The 17,569-nt window shown below is 39.0% G+C and overlaps 1 protein-coding gene across 1 annotated transcript in view; it reads left to right on the top strand.

The window, feature by feature from the left end:
- Nucleotides 1–17,569, top strand: part of NUP188 (nucleoporin 188) — a 54,265-nt gene that overhangs the window by 12,301 nt on the left and 24,395 nt on the right. The window contains exons 4-11 of the mRNA XM_042963404.1: nt 2,417–2,501; nt 4,585–4,665; nt 5,152–5,196; nt 6,190–6,282; nt 6,683–6,802; nt 14,385–14,596; nt 16,088–16,202; nt 16,848–17,048. Coding sequence (XP_042819338.1) covers nt 2,417–2,501; nt 4,585–4,665; nt 5,152–5,196; nt 6,190–6,282; nt 6,683–6,802; nt 14,385–14,596; nt 16,088–16,202; nt 16,848–17,048 — 952 coding nt within the window. The remainder of the gene's footprint in view (nt 1–2,416; nt 2,502–4,584; nt 4,666–5,151; nt 5,197–6,189; nt 6,283–6,682; nt 6,803–14,384; nt 14,597–16,087; nt 16,203–16,847; nt 17,049–17,569) is intronic.

A 17,569-nucleotide genomic window follows, 5' to 3' on the forward strand; every position in this document is an offset into this window, starting at 1 on the left:
GCACATTTGTACTGTCTGTTGAAAGGGAAATTCCTTTTAGAAATACAACCTTGCTGAATGCAGTTATATAAGCCTAGTGCCTAGGGCTAGAGAGTCATTAACTCATCAGTGAGTAGTTCTAATATTTATCTCATTCCGCCATGTTTGTGTGAAGTATTGTCAGCACCAAGTGCCGGGATAGGGCAGTGGACAGTGACAGTAGTAGCTGACCACTTAGAATGTTTATTATGTACCAGCTATTACTCTTCGCACTTATCAGAAGTTCTTTAATCCTTATAACAGCTCTTTAAGATAGCTACTGTTTTTATTCTTTGCTTGAATATATAGATTTTTTTTTTCCTCTGGGCAATGAAAAACAACAGCAATCAAATATAAATTAGTTTTAAAAGAGAAGAGAGTACACCTTGTAGGACTAGACTCTTGTACCTTAATTCCTAGTCCAGATTGCATTCTGTTATGTGTCGTAGTTCCCAAGCCACCCTCATTTCCTTTCTACTTCTGAACATCTGATTTTGTTTTTACATTACTTTCCATCTTCATTTTCTTAGGTTAGTGAAGAACTTTCTTTTTTTGTTGTTGTTCATTACCCCTTCCCCCATACTTATTTGAAGGAACTCCCAGACGTCGTGTTGTTTTATCTGTAACTTCTGTGTGTCTAAAATATATGGACTTAAAAAAAAAGAAGCTAATCACTATATTATCACCTATAGGTACTTTTATTATTATTGTTTCCATTTTACAGATGGGGAAACTGAGGCACAAAGAGGTTAAGTAACTTGCCCAAGGTCACACAGCTAGTAAGTGTAGAACCAGGATTTGAACCTGGCAGTCATACTCCAGTGTCTGTGTTCTTAATCCTCATTCTGTGTTGCCTCTTTCAGAACTTACTGTTTAACCTTATAGTAGCCTTTGTGTTGTGGATTTCCTGTGAAATGTGAGAGTCTATAAAAAAATCAAATCCGACAACAACATGCTTGTAGTTCACGGAATGGACATTTGTGGCATTATTTTCTTTTTTTAAAGACAAAAGTTTCTTTGTCAGTAGCATGAGATTTGAGGTCTGACAGACTTTTTTTTTTTTAAACGTCAGCCTTTATTTGAATTTAACTTTTTTTTTTCCTTTAATGTCTTTTTTCTGTTCTAGGATCCAATTCAGGATCCCACGTTGCATTTAGTTGTCATGTCTCCTTAGCTCTTAGATGTGACAGCATCTCAGTCGTTCCTTAATTTTCATCATCTTGAATAGTTTTGAGGAGGACTGGTCAAGTATTTTGTAGAATGTCCTCAATTTGGATTTGTCTCATGTTTTTCTCATTATTAGATTGGAGTTGTGGGTTTTTGGGAAGAATGCACAGAAATGAAGTACCATTCTTATCATAACAGAGGATGTGGTAATCCACATGAAATCACTGGTGATGGTGATCTTGCTCATTTGGGCAAGGTAGTATTTGCCAAGTTTCTCTTCCGTCAAGTCATTGTTTTTCCTTTCCCTACTCTGTTTTAGAAGTGGGTCACTAAGCATAGCCCACTGTCTAGCTGGGGGTATAGTGGAATTAAATTCTACTTCCCGAAGGGAGTAGCATCTATATGTAGTATTTGGACTTCTTCTCTAAGGAAGGTTTTTTCCTTCTCTGTATTAATTTATTTATTTACATGGGCACATGTATATTTATTTTATACTTTGTTTATACTTTGTTTTAGCTTTGGTCACTGCAAGTTCTTTCAGGTTGGTTTCTGTGTAATCTTGACATTTTCCATCCTTTTTTTTCCTGAATTATTTTCTTATTTTCTGACATTACAAGATGCTCCAGGCTCATCTTTTATTTTCCCCGCCCCAGCTGTAGAGTTAGCTGTTTCTCTAAGGAGTCTTGGTAACTTTTATTAGATAATGGTATGAGAAAAAAAAAAGAAAAGATAATGGTATGAGAAACCAAGATCTGGGTGCTGGGTGTGCTCACTGCTACTGGGGTGCTATAGCTTCTAGGCCCTCTCAGCTAGGCAGTATGTATTTGTATACTAACAGACCTGGTTTTAAATTTCACCTTCACTTTTTATTAGCTGTGGGATTTTTGGTAAGTTATTTATTCTTTCTGAGTATTAGTAATTCCACTTGTAAAATGGGGATAGTAATATCTACCTTTCAGGATAGTTGTAAGGATCAAGATAATACAACTTAACATATCCACATTTATTATTATAACTGTAACTTGTAACAGACACTTACTGTATTTATCATTTAGGCATAAGTAGTTCTGTGTTATAAAATGTGTAGAGATGAAGTTGTGGTTGTGTGTGTATTTTGTAGGCACCTAAAGGGCAAGAAAAGGTCTGTTGTAAACATATTTTTAAGCATTTTTGTTTAAAATCCCGAGAGGGTCATTGAGAATGAGGAAATGATTCATTGTTCTTTTCATAGTCCAAATTCAGCTGAAAAAGTGAAAGCTAATAAAGATGTGGCTTCACCATTGAAGGAACTGGGTTTAAGAATCAGCAAGTTTTTGGTGAGTAAAAATTAGCACTGGCTCAGTTTACTACCTGCACTGCAGATGTCCATTGTTTTGTTGTTAGTGATTGTTAGTGAAAATTCAGTGTATTTCTGTTTTGGAGATTAAATTGAGCATACTATGTTTCAAATATATTCAAGTTGCAACTCTTCTTGCTAAAAAGCTACAAATTAAGTTGCCAGACCTGTTTACTATATATATATGTTTACCATATGTGTATATGTTTACTATACACACACGCACACGGACGCACACACACACACACACACACACACACACACACGCATGCACGCACTGGAGTTTTCTTCAGCATGCGTGTGGTGATCCTTAAATTGACTAGATTGTATTTAAATTTTTTTAATGTTTCTTTTTATTTTTGAGACGGAGAGAGACAGAGCATGAGTGGGGGAGGGGCAGAGAGAGAGGGAGACACAGATCTGAAGCAGGCTCCAGGCTCTGAGCTGTCAGCACAGAGCCTGATGCGGGGTTCAAACTCACGGGCTGTGAGATCATGACCTGAGCTGAAGTCGGTCGCTTAACTGACTGAGCCTCCCAGGCACCCTGAGATTGTATTTAAATATGTAGCTGTTTCTTTTTATTTTCTTTCTTTTTTTAATGTTTACTTTTGAGACAGAGAGCATGTGGGGGAGGGGCAGAGAGAAAGAGGGAGACAGAATCTGAACAGGCTGCACGCTGTCAGCACAATGCCAGGGCTCAAACTCACGAACTGTGAGATGGTGACCTGAGCCCAAGTTGAAAGCTCACTTGACTCAGCTACCCAGGCACCCCTCTTTTTTTATTTTGGAAACGCAGATCATGCCTGCTACTGTATTAACTGTTTGGTAGATATGCACAATTGTTTCTGACGTTGTAAATTTGATCATCATGTAAATTACATGTCAGTCACTGGCTTCTTTTTCTTGTATTTGGAGTAAACTTACCATCTTTTATGAAATCTTTTAAAAGGATTTTTGTTTAGGTATTTTGCCCATAGCACCATTTACAGTGTTTTTCAGTTATGTGTCTTTTACCACTGATTGACAACTTGGCTGCTTAAATATAGTGTTATATTTGAAACATGATTTTTAAAAACCTAGTCTAAAATAGATCAAAACATTAGGTGTGCATTGTTTTACAACCAGTATCTGTAAGCTGAGAAGCAGTACTGATGTGTCTAGTGTCAGGAGGAGTGGTTAAACCTGTTGCGATTTATGCCCACCATTCACACAGCCCTCTACCTGTTTCACCTGTTTGTATATTTTCTGAATACTCTTGGTAGATTTCAAACTAGTAGTGGGCAATCACTGTCTCTTCCCTAGTGTGCTCATTATAATAAATGAGCCATTATAATACTTACAGATATAAAACATGAAGCTCTCAAACACATTCCTCCTTGAGACTGACGGCTTGAGGGAGGAAGTGGAGAGAAGAGAGAGGAAATGAGGTTTCTGTGATTTCTTCAGTCTCTTTTCCCTTCCTCTTTTCCTCATCTATCAATCACAGACCTATCTCCGTGCTTGTTGAGTGGCCTGTGCACATTCACGCAGTATTCTGTCACGGAAATCCCTGTCTGGTAACACACCCCCACATTTCAACTTTTTACCAACTTTCACCAAACACTTGGACTATTTCATTTTTGTCAGCTCACCATTGATAACAGAGTATAGGTTATTCTGTCCTTGTGACTAAATAAATAACTAACCAAAATTCTATTGACCTGAAGTAGTTTTCATTGACTGCAAATCAAAGGATGGGGCGGTACCTGGTTGTCGGTCATCTGAGAGGGAGACATATCGTGCCTTTGGAAGCAGGAATGTCTGCCTCTACTTCAGTTTCCACAACTTGCTCCAAAGGAGCAAGGATTTACCATGAACCTGGGCCTCTCTTCTCACCCCGACAGCATGTGCATCAATACCTGAGTTTATTCTGTGTAAAAAAAAAAAAAAAAAAGCTTTTTATTTATTCAAGTTCTAGAGGATATTTGTTCATTCTAGAGGATAAACCTTTAGAACGTTGTGCATCCTTTGTGTGTTTTCTGAGCTGACGTGGCTGTTCCTCACTTACGGCCTCTGTATTCCAGGGTCTTGACGAGGAACAGAGTGTGCAGTTGCTCCAGTGTTACCTTCAAGAGGATTATAGAGGTACTCGGGACTCACTAAAGGTTTGTAGTTATGCCCAGCTGCTTTCTCCTGCCTTTGTCATTTTCCTTGTTGGTGTTAGGTGTTGAAGGGTTTTGGTAGTGGTTCTTTGCAGCGGGTAGGTGGCCAGATGCAGTCATTCTCAGGAAAGACTTTGTAAAGGCTTAAAAAGCGTGTACTTCAACTAAGGTGTGTTGTCAGACTTGGGGGGGGCGGTGCCGGAGAAGTCAAAGACTGACATGTTAATCATAGAGTCTCAGGACATCAGAGCTGAGAACCACCTGGTACGGTATCTCGCCTCTCTAACCCAACATTCTACACATGAGGAAGTGGAGTCGAGGGGAGGGGGCGGGGATTTGAGTACACATTTGGATACGTGTAGGTAAAAAATGCGTCCAGAAATGAATGGGCAGTTATAATCTTGAAGGGTGAGGCGAAGATGCTTATCTTTTTCTTTGTTAATTGAGCTTTGCTTATACGATGGCTTCTTGACTTCTTTTTTCCTTCAGACGGTACTGCAAGACGAGAGGCAGAGCCAGGCCTTAATCCTGAAGGTTAGTAGTAGTCACTGTTTTCATTCTTTGATGTGAAATTGGGTGATGGCTTCTTGACCTTGTTCTCCTGGGCATTGCTGGCTTTTGAGTGTTTTGTTGGGGAAGCATTGAGGCCTCAGTGAAGTAGCTTAGTAACTCACTGTGAAACAAGAGGCTTTTATCCACTGGACCCAGCTGAGACCTTTTCCAAAGGAGATTCTTTGGTTACTGGGGATGAAAACTGGTTCATGCATAGTTTTTCTCTCAGTCTAAATGCAAGAATATTAATTTATATTTTTTTATTCCTTTATCTCCTCCCACCCCCCAAATCAACCTTCACATTGAGGATGTCATATAAAGTGGAATTTGACTGTGACTTCTGAAGTGGTTTCCTATTTTTGGTGTTTATTGAGAATTAAGTACATTAGTAACAAGCAGTTAGGACATATACAAGGGTTATTTTTATATTTGTTTTCATTTATTTGGCCTGTCAGTTACAGCATTGTGTGTTATTTGAAAGCTCTGACAAGTCATGCTAGAAAACTTGTTTATATTTTTATAGAATTTCTTTTATCTTGAGGAACTTGACTTTTATCCTATTTCATGAAGTTCTTTTGCTTTCTTTTGGCCTAACACAAACTTTCCATTTCTGTGATTGCTTGTAGAAGTCAGACTTTTCCATTCATATCTTTTTTTTTTTTTTTTTTTAGTGTTTATTCATTTTTGAGACAGAGGGAGACAGCATGAGCGGGGGAGGGGCAGAGAGAGAGGGAGACACAGAATCTGAAGCAGGCTCCAGGCTCTGAGCTGCCATCACAGAGCCCGACGCGGGGCTCAAACTCACGAACCACGAGATCATGACCTGAGTGAAGTGGTCGGATGCTTAACCGACTGAGCCACCCAGGCGCCCCTTCCATTCATATCTTTAAGTGATCTTCTTATCAATAAATTTAAAATTGAGTGTCTTCTGTGTAAAGATCAGTAAATGATTTTGCATCTTTGGGTTCTTCCCAGATTGCAGATTATTACTATGAAGAAAGAACCTGTATTCTTCGTTGTGTCTTACACCTTCTCACTTATTTCCAAGATGAAAGACACCCCTATAGGGTAAGCCCATTTAGTCCTCTTGGTTTTTCTTTATCCTATAAAATTCAATACTTTTATTTTTTCATTATTTATTTATTTATTTATTTTCTTAATGCTTATTTATTTTTGAGAGAAACAGAGACAGAGTGTGAGCAGGGGAGGGGCAGAGAGAAAGGGTGACAGAATCTGAAGCAGGCTCCAGGCTCTGAGCTGTCAGTACAGAGCCCGATGTGGAGCTTGAACCCATGAGCCGCGAGATCGTGACCTGAGCTGAAGTCGGACGCTTAACTGACTGAGCCACCAGGCGCCCCTAAAATTCAATACTTTTAAAAAATGTTATATTATTCATATTCGCATTCATTTGAATATTGACCTTTTACTCTAGGTATAAGTTACTCTGAGGGTTTGTTTTTTTTTTAAGGTTGAATATGCAGACTGTGTTGATAAATTGGAGAAGGAACTAGTCACAAAATACAGACAGCAGTTCGAAGAGCTTTATAAAACTGAAGCACCAACTTGGGAGACACATGGAAACCTCATGGTATGTGGTTACTGGGCCCTCCTGTAACTCTTACAAGAATGGTATACCCTTGTGTATAGAGCTCTAAGTTAAATTATTCATTTATTAACTTATAACATTTATAGATTATCTTTTTTCCAAAAAGTTTAAATATGTCATGGATCAAAATATTGATGACTCTAAGTAATGGTACTTAATTCTGGGCATTTTCACTTGACTTTGTCTATTCAGTTAATTTACTTTCTGTTCTTACCGAAAATCTTCCCTTAGTTGTTAATGGAACTCTAAATTCAAGATTTCATCCTCTTTATTATCATTATCTGTTAAGTATGTGACACTATTTTATCCTAAATCATAAAGCATTTATAAATTAGAACATGATCTTTTTTGTTTTGAAAATAATACATGGTTATTAAAACAACGTAACCAAAACACGGATAGTAACTATTGAAAATATTTAATAGTGGTAAAGGGCCCATTTACAATAGCCATAAAAGCATAAATATCTCAGGAATAAGCATGTAGCCATCCAAAATCTAACTGAAGAGAACTTTAAAATTCTATAAAGGGTATAAAAAAGGCATAACCGAATGGAGAAATACACTGCATTCTTGAATATAAAGACAGCACCATAAAAGTGTCAGTTTTTCTTATATAAACCTATAATTTTATTTATTTTTAATATTTAAAAATGTTTGTTTTTGAGAGAGAGCACACATGAGTGGGGGAGGGGCAGAGACAGAGAGGGAGACACAGAATCTGAAGCAGGCTCCAGGCTCTGAGCTGTCAGCACGGAGTCCGACATGGGGCTTGAACTCATGAGCTGTGAGATCATGACCTGAGCTGATGTCGGACGCTTAACCGACTGAGCACCCAGGCACCCCAACCTATAAATTTAGTGTAATCCCTACAAACAAACAAACAAATACAAATAAGTGTTTGTTTTGCCTTTTATTTTGGAACTGAACGAGCTGATTCTAAAAGTCATATGAAAAATAAGTAAGAATAGTCAGGAAATTTTTGAAAAAGGAAAATTACTTTTATTAGATAATTACCATTACAGTAATTTAAAGCATGGCATTGACATATGAATAAATAGACTTATAAATAGAGCATAATAGAACATCTGGCTATAGACCCAGATGCTGAGTTAGCATATGATAAAGGTGGCATTTCAATCAGTGGGAAATGTTGTATTTTTCAATAAATGGTGTTAAACTACCGGATAGCCTTGGGGAGGAAAAATAAACTCTGTCTTCTATCTTCTACCAAAAGAAAATCACGTAGATGATTTAAATTGAAAAAAATATATATATATTAAATTGAAAAAAAAACTGTAGGGGTGCCTGGCTGGCTCAGTTGGTGGAACATGTGAATCTTGCTCGGGGTCATGAGTTCGAGCCCCACATTGGGCATATAGTTTACTTAAAAAAAAAATTAACAATAAACGTATTAGAAAGAAAACATGGGAGGTGGGTTTTGTTCTCGTGTTTTGTTTTGGAGTGGAGAAGACTTTTTAAAGTAAAATTCAGAAGCCATAAAAGAAAAATAATTATAAACATCAAATCAAAAACTTGCAAGGCAGAAAAGTCAAAAACAAAAATAGCGCAGTAAACAAAGTCAAGACAAACTCATATTGGGTTCTTAAAATAGAAAGAACTCTAAATCACTAAGACCCAATAGAAAAACAGGGCAAGGCAATGAACAAATTCACGTGGCAACACTCTTGCCCATGGGATGGGATAATGGGTGCTCATATTTTGCTGTATAAACAGTCCTTTTTTAATGGAAAATATTATGAAAATATTTAAAAATTGAAAGGCACATATTTCTTGACCTAGCAGTTCTAGTTTTTTTTTTTTCTTTAATGTTTATTTTTGAGAGAGAGAGAGAGCGAGCAGGGGAGGGGCAGAGAGAGAGGGAGACAGGATCTGAAGCAGGCTCCATGCTGACAGCAGAGAGCTTGATGCATGGCTTGAGCTCACAAGCCATGGGATCGTGACCTGAGCCAAAGTTGGATGCTTAACCAACTGAGCCACCCAGGTGCCCCTTAGCAGTTCCAGTTTAAGAGTTTATCCTATAAATATATCCATACTTGTGTGAAACGACTTGTGTAATGACAAATTGGTAGCATTCCCCGCCCCCCAGCTTTATTCAGGTATAATTTCCATCCAATAAAATTCACTGATTTTAAGTGTATGGTTTTGACAATTGTATGTAGTTGTATGCATGTCAGTATATCGAATATTTCTGTCTCCTCTAGAAAGTTTATGGTCAATCTGTGACCTCTGGCCCCAGACAACTACTAATCTGCTTTCCGTTACTATAGTTTTTTGTTTTTAAACATTTATAGGTGTCACTGTTAATATAATTTTGCCTTTTCTAGAGTTTCATGTAAATAGAACCATATAATATATACAGAGTCTTTTCTGTTTGGCTTCTTTCACTAGCATACTGTTTTTGAGATTTATCCAGGTCATATTCATGTAATAATACTTCATTCCTACTTGTGGTTGAATGTTATTTCATTATATGGATATATACCACATTTTGTTTATCCATTTATCATTTGGTACATATTTGAGTTCTGTTTTTTGGCAGTAATGAGTAACGTGCAGTGAACATTAACATGCAGGTCATTTTATGGATAGGATGTAGGTTTTCATTTCTCTTGGATAAATAAATATCTGGGAGTTGGGTTGTTGGGTCACATTGTAAGTGTGTATTTTTATCTTTATAAGGTATCGACAAACTGCTTTCCATAGGGTCTGTACCATTTTCCATTCTTTTTTTTTTTTTTTTTTTTAAGTTTTAAAAGTTATTTTGAGAGAGAGTGAGCATGTGTGTGCAAGCAGGGGAGGGGCAGAGAGAGAGGGAGAGAGAGAACCCCAGGCAGGCTCCACGTAGTCAGCACAGAGCCCGACGAGGGGCTCCATCTCACAAACTGTGAGATCATGGTCTGAGTTGGAATCAAGAGGTGGACGCTTAACCGGCTGAGCTACCCAGGTGCTGCTACCATTTCCATTTGTCACAGCATTTTTGAGAACTCATTCTCTTCCATATCTACACCAACACTTGGTAAGGTCATTGATTTTAATTTAATTTTATTTTATTTTATTTATTTTTTAAATATATGAAATTTATTGTCAAATTGGTTTCCTTACAACACCTAGTGCTCATCCCAACAGGTGCCCTCCTCACTACCCATCAACCCACCCTCCCCTCCCTCCCACCCCCCATCAACCCTCAGTTTGTTCTCAGTTTTTAAGAGTCTCTTATGCTTTGGCTCTCTGATTTTAATTGTAAACCTCTAATAGATGTGTAGTGGTATCTCATTGTGGTTTTAATTTGTGTTTCCCACATGACTAGTGATGTTGAACATCTTTTTACATGCTTATTTGCTTATATTTTTGTTGAAGTGTTTATCCATTCTTTGCTTCCATGGTCTTACTGGGTTATTTGTCTTACTGAATTTTAAGAGTTCTCAATGTAGGGGCGCCCAGGTGGCTCAGTCAGTTGGGCGTCTGACTTCGGCTCAGGTCATGATCTCACGATTCATGGGTTCGAGCCCCACATTGGGTTCTGTGCTGACAACTCAGAGCCTGGAGCCTGCTTCAGAATCTGTGCCTCTCTCTTTGCCCCTCCCCTGCTTATGCTCACTCGCTTTCTCTCAAAAATAAATAAATAAATAAACATAAAGAAAAAGTTCTCGATGTATTCTGAAGACAAGCCATTTGACAGATAAATGTTTTACAAATATTTTCTCTCACTTTATGGCTTTCTTTCTTTTTCTTTTTCCTTTTTTTTTCACCTAAACTGTCTTAAGACCAAACTTAAATTTTGATGAAATCTGTTTTATCGGTCTCTTTCTCTTCGGATTCTTGCTTTTTGGGCCTTATTTCAAGAACTCCTGGGGCGCCTGGGTGGCTCGGTCGGTTAAGCGTCTGACTTCGGCTCAGGTCATGATCTCACGGTCCGTGAGTTCGAGCCCCGCATCGGGCTCTGTGCTGACAGCTCAGAGCCTGGAGCCTGTTTCAGATTCTGTGTCTCCCTCTCTCTCTCTGACCCTACCCCGTTCATGCTCTGTCTCTCTCTCTCTCAAAAATAAATAAACGTTAAAAAAAGAAAAAATTAAAAAAAAAAAAAGAACTCTTTGCTTAGGGGCACTTGGGTGGCTCAGTCAGCTGAGCGTCTGACTGCCTCTTGGTTTCAGCTCAGGTCATGATCTCACGGTTTGTGGGATCAAGCCCCAAGTGGGGCTGAGTGCTGATAGCGAGGAGCCTGCTTGGGATTCTCTCTCTCTTCTCTTTTTCTCTCTCTCTCTCTCTTAAATAAACTTAAAAAACAATCTTTGCTTAACCTAATGTCACATTTTATTTGTTTTCTTTTAGAAGTGTAATATTTTTAGCACATTTATTTACTTCAGTAATTACTTTTTAGTTAATTTTAGCGTATGGTGTTGAGGTAAGGGATGGGATTAATTTTTTTCCCCCATACAGAGATCTTCTCCCAGTGCCATTTATTGAAAAGACTTGTCTTTTCCCATTGGATTATCTTGGCATCTTTGTAAACAAATCAATTGATCATAAAATGTGTATCTACCTCTGATGCATTGAACTCTACATCTGTCTTTACATTAATATCACACTGTCTTGATTAAGATAGTTTTATTAGTAAATCTTAAAATTAGGTAGTGTAATTCTTTCAACCTCATTCTTTTTAAAAATGTTTTGACTATTCTAGGTCCTTTACTTTTCCACAGCAACTTTAGAATTAGCTTGTCTCTTTCCTTCAAAAAAAAATGCTTTCTAGGATTTTGGTCAGAATTTTGTTGACTCCATAAATCAATTTGAGGAGAATTGCCATCTTAATAATGTTATTAAGTCTTCTGATCCATGAACCGGGTATATCTCTTCATTTAGTATATCTTGTTTAATATACCTAAGTAAGGTTTTATTTTCAGTATTCACATATTACACATTTTTTCTTAAATTTATTCTTAAATATTTTATTTTAAAATATTTCTGGAAAATATTTTTTTGTAAATATTTTTTTTAATCTTTTTTAATTTTTATTTTCTTAATTTTAGAGAGAGTGTACAAGCGGGGGAGGGAGCAGAGGGACAGAGAGAGTGAATCTTAAAAAGGCTCCATGCTCAGCGTGCAGCCTGACGTGGGGCTCAATCTCACAACTGGAACATCATGACCTGAGCTGAAATCAAGAGTGAGACGCTTGGGGTGCCTGAGTGGCTCAGTCAGTTAAGTGTCTGACTTCGGCTCAGGTAACCGTCTCATGGTTTGTGAGTTTGAGTCCCGAATCTGGGCTTTCTGCTGTCAGCATGGAGCCTCCTTTAGATCCTTTGTCCTCTCTCTCTTTCTCTCTCTGCCCCTCCCCTGCTCATGTGCGCGCGTGCCTGCTCACTCTATGAAAAATAAATAAGCATTAAAAAAAAGAGAAAGAATGGGGCACTTAAGTGACTGAGCCACCCAGGTGCCACATTCTTTTCCTAATTTTTAAGATAGAAACTTAGAGAACAGATTTTAGAACATTCCTAATAAATAACTATAAATGTTGCTTTAAGTATTGCTTTTTGCCGTATCCTAAAAATTTGGTATGTTGGATTTTCACTATCATTCAGTTCAAAATAGTTTCTAATTTCCCTTGTGATTTCCTTTGACCCTTGTATTATTTAGAGTGTGTTGTTTAATTTCCAAACATTGGATGTTTTCTTAGATATCTTATTGATTTTTAATTTGACTCCATTATGATCAAAGAACATATTTTGTATCATTTTGATCTTTTTATTTTTTTTAATAACTTTATTTTTTGTTTTAGAGAGAGAGAGGACATGAGTGAGCGAGCAGCGTGGGGGGGGGGGGGTGGAGAGAAAGGGAGAATCCCACATAGGCTCTGCACTGTCAGCGAGGAGCCCAAAGTGGGCCCAAGCTCACCCGAAGAGGGACTCGAACACAAGAACTGTGAGATGACCTTAGCCAAAGTCGGATGCTTAACCGACTGAGCCACCCAGATGCCCCCATTTTGGTCTTTTAAAATTTACTGTCCCGTGGGTTATGGCCCATTATATGACATATGTTGGTGAATGTACCACGAACACATAAAAGAATGTGTATTCGGAAGTAGTGGGTATGATTGTGCAAAATACCAGTCAGGTCAAGATTATTTAGTTCTGTGGTTTTGCCAGTTTTTTTGTCTGGTCTGTCAGTTGTACATCGGTTTTATTTATTTATTTTAATTTTTTGGAGTCTGGTTGACACAATGTTACATAAGTTTCAGGTGTACAGCATCGTGATTCAATGTCTCAGCATGTTTTGCTTGCTCACCAGGAGTGTAGCTATCATCTGTTACCACACAGTGTTATTATATCATCGACTATATTTTCTACTCTGTGTTTCTTCCCATGACTTATTCATTCCATAACTGGATGCCTGTATCTACCACTCCCCTCACCCATTTTGCCCATCTCCCCAACCCCTCCCCTCTGGCAACCATCAGTTTGTCTCTGTATTTACAGGTCTCATTCTGCTTTTTGTATGTTTCTTCTTCATTTGTTTTGTTTCTTAGTTTCCAGATATGAGTGAAATCACATGGTATTTGTCTTTCTCTAACTTATTTCACTCTGCATAGTGCCTTCTGGGTCCATCCATGTCGTTGCAAGTGGCAAGATCTCATCCTTTTTGTGGCTCTGTAGTGTTCCATTGCATGTGCACACGCATGAGTGTGCGTGTACCACATCTGTCATCTAAGAAGGACACTTACTTTGCTTCTATATCTTGGCTATCGTAAATAATGCTGCAGTAAACATAGGGGTGCGTGTATCTTTTTGAATTAGTGTTTGCATTTTCTTTGGGTAAATACCCAGCAGTGGAATTATTGTATCATACGGTATTTTGTGTTTTTTTAATATTTTGAGGAAACTTGATACTGTTTTCCACAGTGGCTGCACCAATTTGGATTCCCACCAACAGTGCACAAGGGTTTGTTTTTCCCCACATCTTCACCAACACTTGTTTGTACATCCAAGGGAGCTGGGTAAAATAAATTATGGCCAAACAAACAAATAAATACGGCATTTCCATGTGGTGGAGTGCTGTGCAACTTTAAAAAATGATGAGGGGACTGATAATGAAAAATAAGAAAATTCTTAATGTGCTATTAGAGGAAATAATCTTTAAGATACATTGTTAAGTGAAAAGAGTAAGGTGCGGAATAGTTGCTATAGTGTATTTGGTTTAGAGATGGATGGTTGGATGCATAGGTAGGTAGGTGGGTAGACAGACTGTAGAATGAAAGAAGGAGTGTGTGGCATATTACTGGAAGGAAAGACAAAAACCTCTGACAGTGGTTGCCTCTAGGGACAGGTTTGGATGACTGGGCAGTGGGAATTGTAGGGAGGCAGGCTTTTTGGTGTCACTTCCAAAGTCTTTTTCTGTAATCTTTTAATAGATCCTTAATATTTAACAAAGAGGGAGACTTTTTTTTTTTACTCTATTCTTATACATGTATTAGCTAATAAAAGTAACTTTAAAATGTTTTATGTTTTAAAATCTGACTTTATTTTTCCCATTTTTCCTTCGTTGTGCAGACTGAGCGCCAGGTATCTCGCTGGTTTGTTCAGTGCCTTCGGGAACAGTCCATGCTGCTAGAAATTATTTTCCTTTATTATGCATACTTTGAGATGGCACCTAGTGACCTGTTGGCATTAACCAAGATGTTTAAAGAGCAAGGATTTGGTAGTAGGCAGACCAACAGGCACCTGGTGGATGAGACCATGGACCCTTTCGTGGATAGGATTGGGTAAGTCTATTGAACTTGTGCAGTGTTTAGAACATTGATATTCTAGTTCCTGTGAATGGGTGAGGGGAGAGTCTAGATGCACTTTTCACTTAGTGGGTAGGGAAACAGATGGGTGTGCTTCACGTTCCCAGTCTTACAAGGAGTAAAGACTGAGAGGGACGTGTTTTCTCAAAATACGTATTCCAGTCTCATCTTTTACTATCTTCACTTAAGAGGTTCATCTAGTCAACAAAAAATGTAGTGAGTGTCAATGGTAGGCCAGTGCAAATGCTAAGAAGACAGTGACAAGGCAGATGTGTCCCCTGCCCTCTTTGAAGTCCTCATCTACGGACTTTGAATTTTATGGCAGTGAATAGAGCCACATCTTTTTTTCTTATGTACGAAAATACATTGTTGATGTTTTTTGACATAAATGGTATATGCTTTTACAACTAAATTTTCCGCATAACTAGATGTCTTGGAACTCTTTCATCTCAGGTTGTTCTTTTTAGCTGCTGCATATTAATACATGGTATGGATGTTTATTTCATGGATCACTAATGGTAGGCAGTTAGCTATTTTGTACATTCCAAATAATGCTTATAAAGAACATTCTTTACAAGCCTCTCTGCATCTGGATGAGTACAACTCTAAAATAAAGATCTAGAAATGTAATTGTTGGGTTGAAGGGTATGTGCCTTTGTATTATAAAATATCTGTTGCCAAATTGTTTTCCACAAAGCCTGTACCAATTTACACTTCCACAGTGGGAGGAGAGAACCAGTTTCCCCACAACCTTGCAAACCCTTGATATTATCTATCGCCCCCCTCAGTTTGATCCCTTTGGTGTACTGATTTGCCTTTCTCGGGTTATCCGTGATGTGGAGCCTTTTCTTACCTGCTCTTGGTACAACCTCTGGGGTGAGCTGCCTGTTTGCATCTGTGTCAGTGAGGAGGAGATTCAGCTGCATTTAACAAAAAGGATGATGTCATCGTGGTTAGAATGGATATATATCCACGTTTTGAGGCCTGTTTCCTCTGTGAACAAAGATACACACCTGAGTCGTGAGATGGTTTATCTGGGTCAGATGTAATTGGTGGCTATAGAAACTTCCAGTCCTGGATCTGTGCTTTGGGAGGCACAAGCCCCACGTGACTGTCAGGAACTTTAAATGTGGCTGGTCGAGGGACTCCCGGCTGGCTTGGTCGGTGGAGCATGTGACTCTTGATCTTGGGGTCAGTCGTGAGTTCGAGCCCCATGTTGGGCGTAGAGGTTACTTCAATAAAACTTAAAAAAAAAAATGTGGCTGGTCAAACCGAGGTGTGCTGGAAGTGTAAAATACATACTGAGTTTAGGAGACTTAGTATGAAAAAAAAAAGCACAAAAACCCATTAATGATTGTTTTTGGAAAAAATAATTTTTTTGATATTAAAGCATCTTGCATTTCACCTTAGTCTCCTTCAAGGTTCAAAGTAGCACATGTGACATCATGATACCATTTTCCTTTCCAGCTACTTCAGTGCCCTTATCCTGGTGGAAGGCATGGATATTGAATCCTTGCATAAGTGTGCTTTGGATGACAGAAGAGAACTGCACCAGTTTGCCCAGGACGGGCTTATTTGTCAGGTGAACTTGGAGGAGCTGCATTTCCCTTGGGAGACAGTTTAGAGTCAGGAGTATGTTTTTAACCCTCCAACTGCACTGCCCCTTGAAAGTTTCCTTGTGGAATCAGAGGTCCTATGTTGTTAAGAAGTTAACTGGATCTGGAAGAGATCTCAGGTTTTGGTGGTAGTGGATACCACATAGGTGATAGTTGAATCTGTGAGAATGAGTGGAGTCACTCAGAGAGATGGCATCAGGAAAAAAAGAGGCCCAGGGACAGAACCTTGGGGCGTGTCTTCATTTATGGAGCTTGTGCAAGAAGATCAAAGGGAAAGCACGTTGAGATGCGATGGTTAGATACAAAATGGGGAAAGATCAGAAAGAGTTAAAGAAGGATTGGGAAATTTTCTAAAGAAAGTTCCACTTGGACGTGTATTTTATAACGTTACATTCGACTACTTACAGTCAGAAGAAACGAAGTGTGGGCACAGGGAAGAGTGGCAGAAGGGTTTATGAGTGAGGTGGCTGGGGGGTGGGGAGGAGTACGTACCCAAATGGGGCAAGGGGCCGCTGGGCAGTTGTAAGACTTACTGCATGTGACAGAGGGTCCCATCTGGGGCTCTGACCCTTTGTTTTAGCGACACAGATTTTGTTTTTTCTTTTCATCAGGATATGGACCGTTTGATGTTGACCTTCGGGGACATTCCACACCATGCCCCAGTGCTTTTGGCCTGGGCTCTTCTCCGTCACACCCTGCATCCAGAAGAGACCAGCAGCGTTGTCCGAAAGATAGGCGGCACGGCCATCCAGCTGAACGTATTTCAGTACTTGACCCGACTGCTCCGCTCGCTGGCCAGTGGGGGAAATGATGTGAGGCTCGGGCTGTTGGTGTTTGAGCAGGAGATGAGCAGAGAGCAGGGGAGAAGCTCGTTCATGAATCATGATAGTAGTAATGATAATTGTAGTAGTGATGTGGATAATGATGGTGCTGTTTCCAACTCTGTGGAGCATCTGCTATGACTGGACACTGTGCTTAGCGCTTTCTATACGTTACTTTATTTCATCCTCATAACGCTTATTTGCACTAGGAATTTTCATCCCGTTTTACGTATTAAGAAGTTGAGACTGAGGGAGATGTGATTTGTTCACAAGAACAGTAACCACCAACTAGTGGTAGATACAGTTTGAACCCACAGTGTCTGACTCTGCCTGCCAGTATAGGATACTATGCCAGTACGGTAATCTGGAAGATAGCTTTGGCCATATTGGCTGGAAACATCTTTTTTGGGGAGCTTCGTCATTCAACTGTAGCAGGATGTATCAGCCATTCTCTTGAGGCTAGTGTTTGGGCTTAATTTCAGAGGCACTGTTGTCAGCTTGTTCTGACACGC

Source organism: Panthera tigris, chromosome D4, assembly GCF_018350195.1.
Source record: "Panthera tigris isolate Pti1 chromosome D4, P.tigris_Pti1_mat1.1, whole genome shotgun sequence".
Taxonomy (NCBI): Eukaryota; Metazoa; Chordata; class Mammalia; order Carnivora; family Felidae; genus Panthera; species Panthera tigris.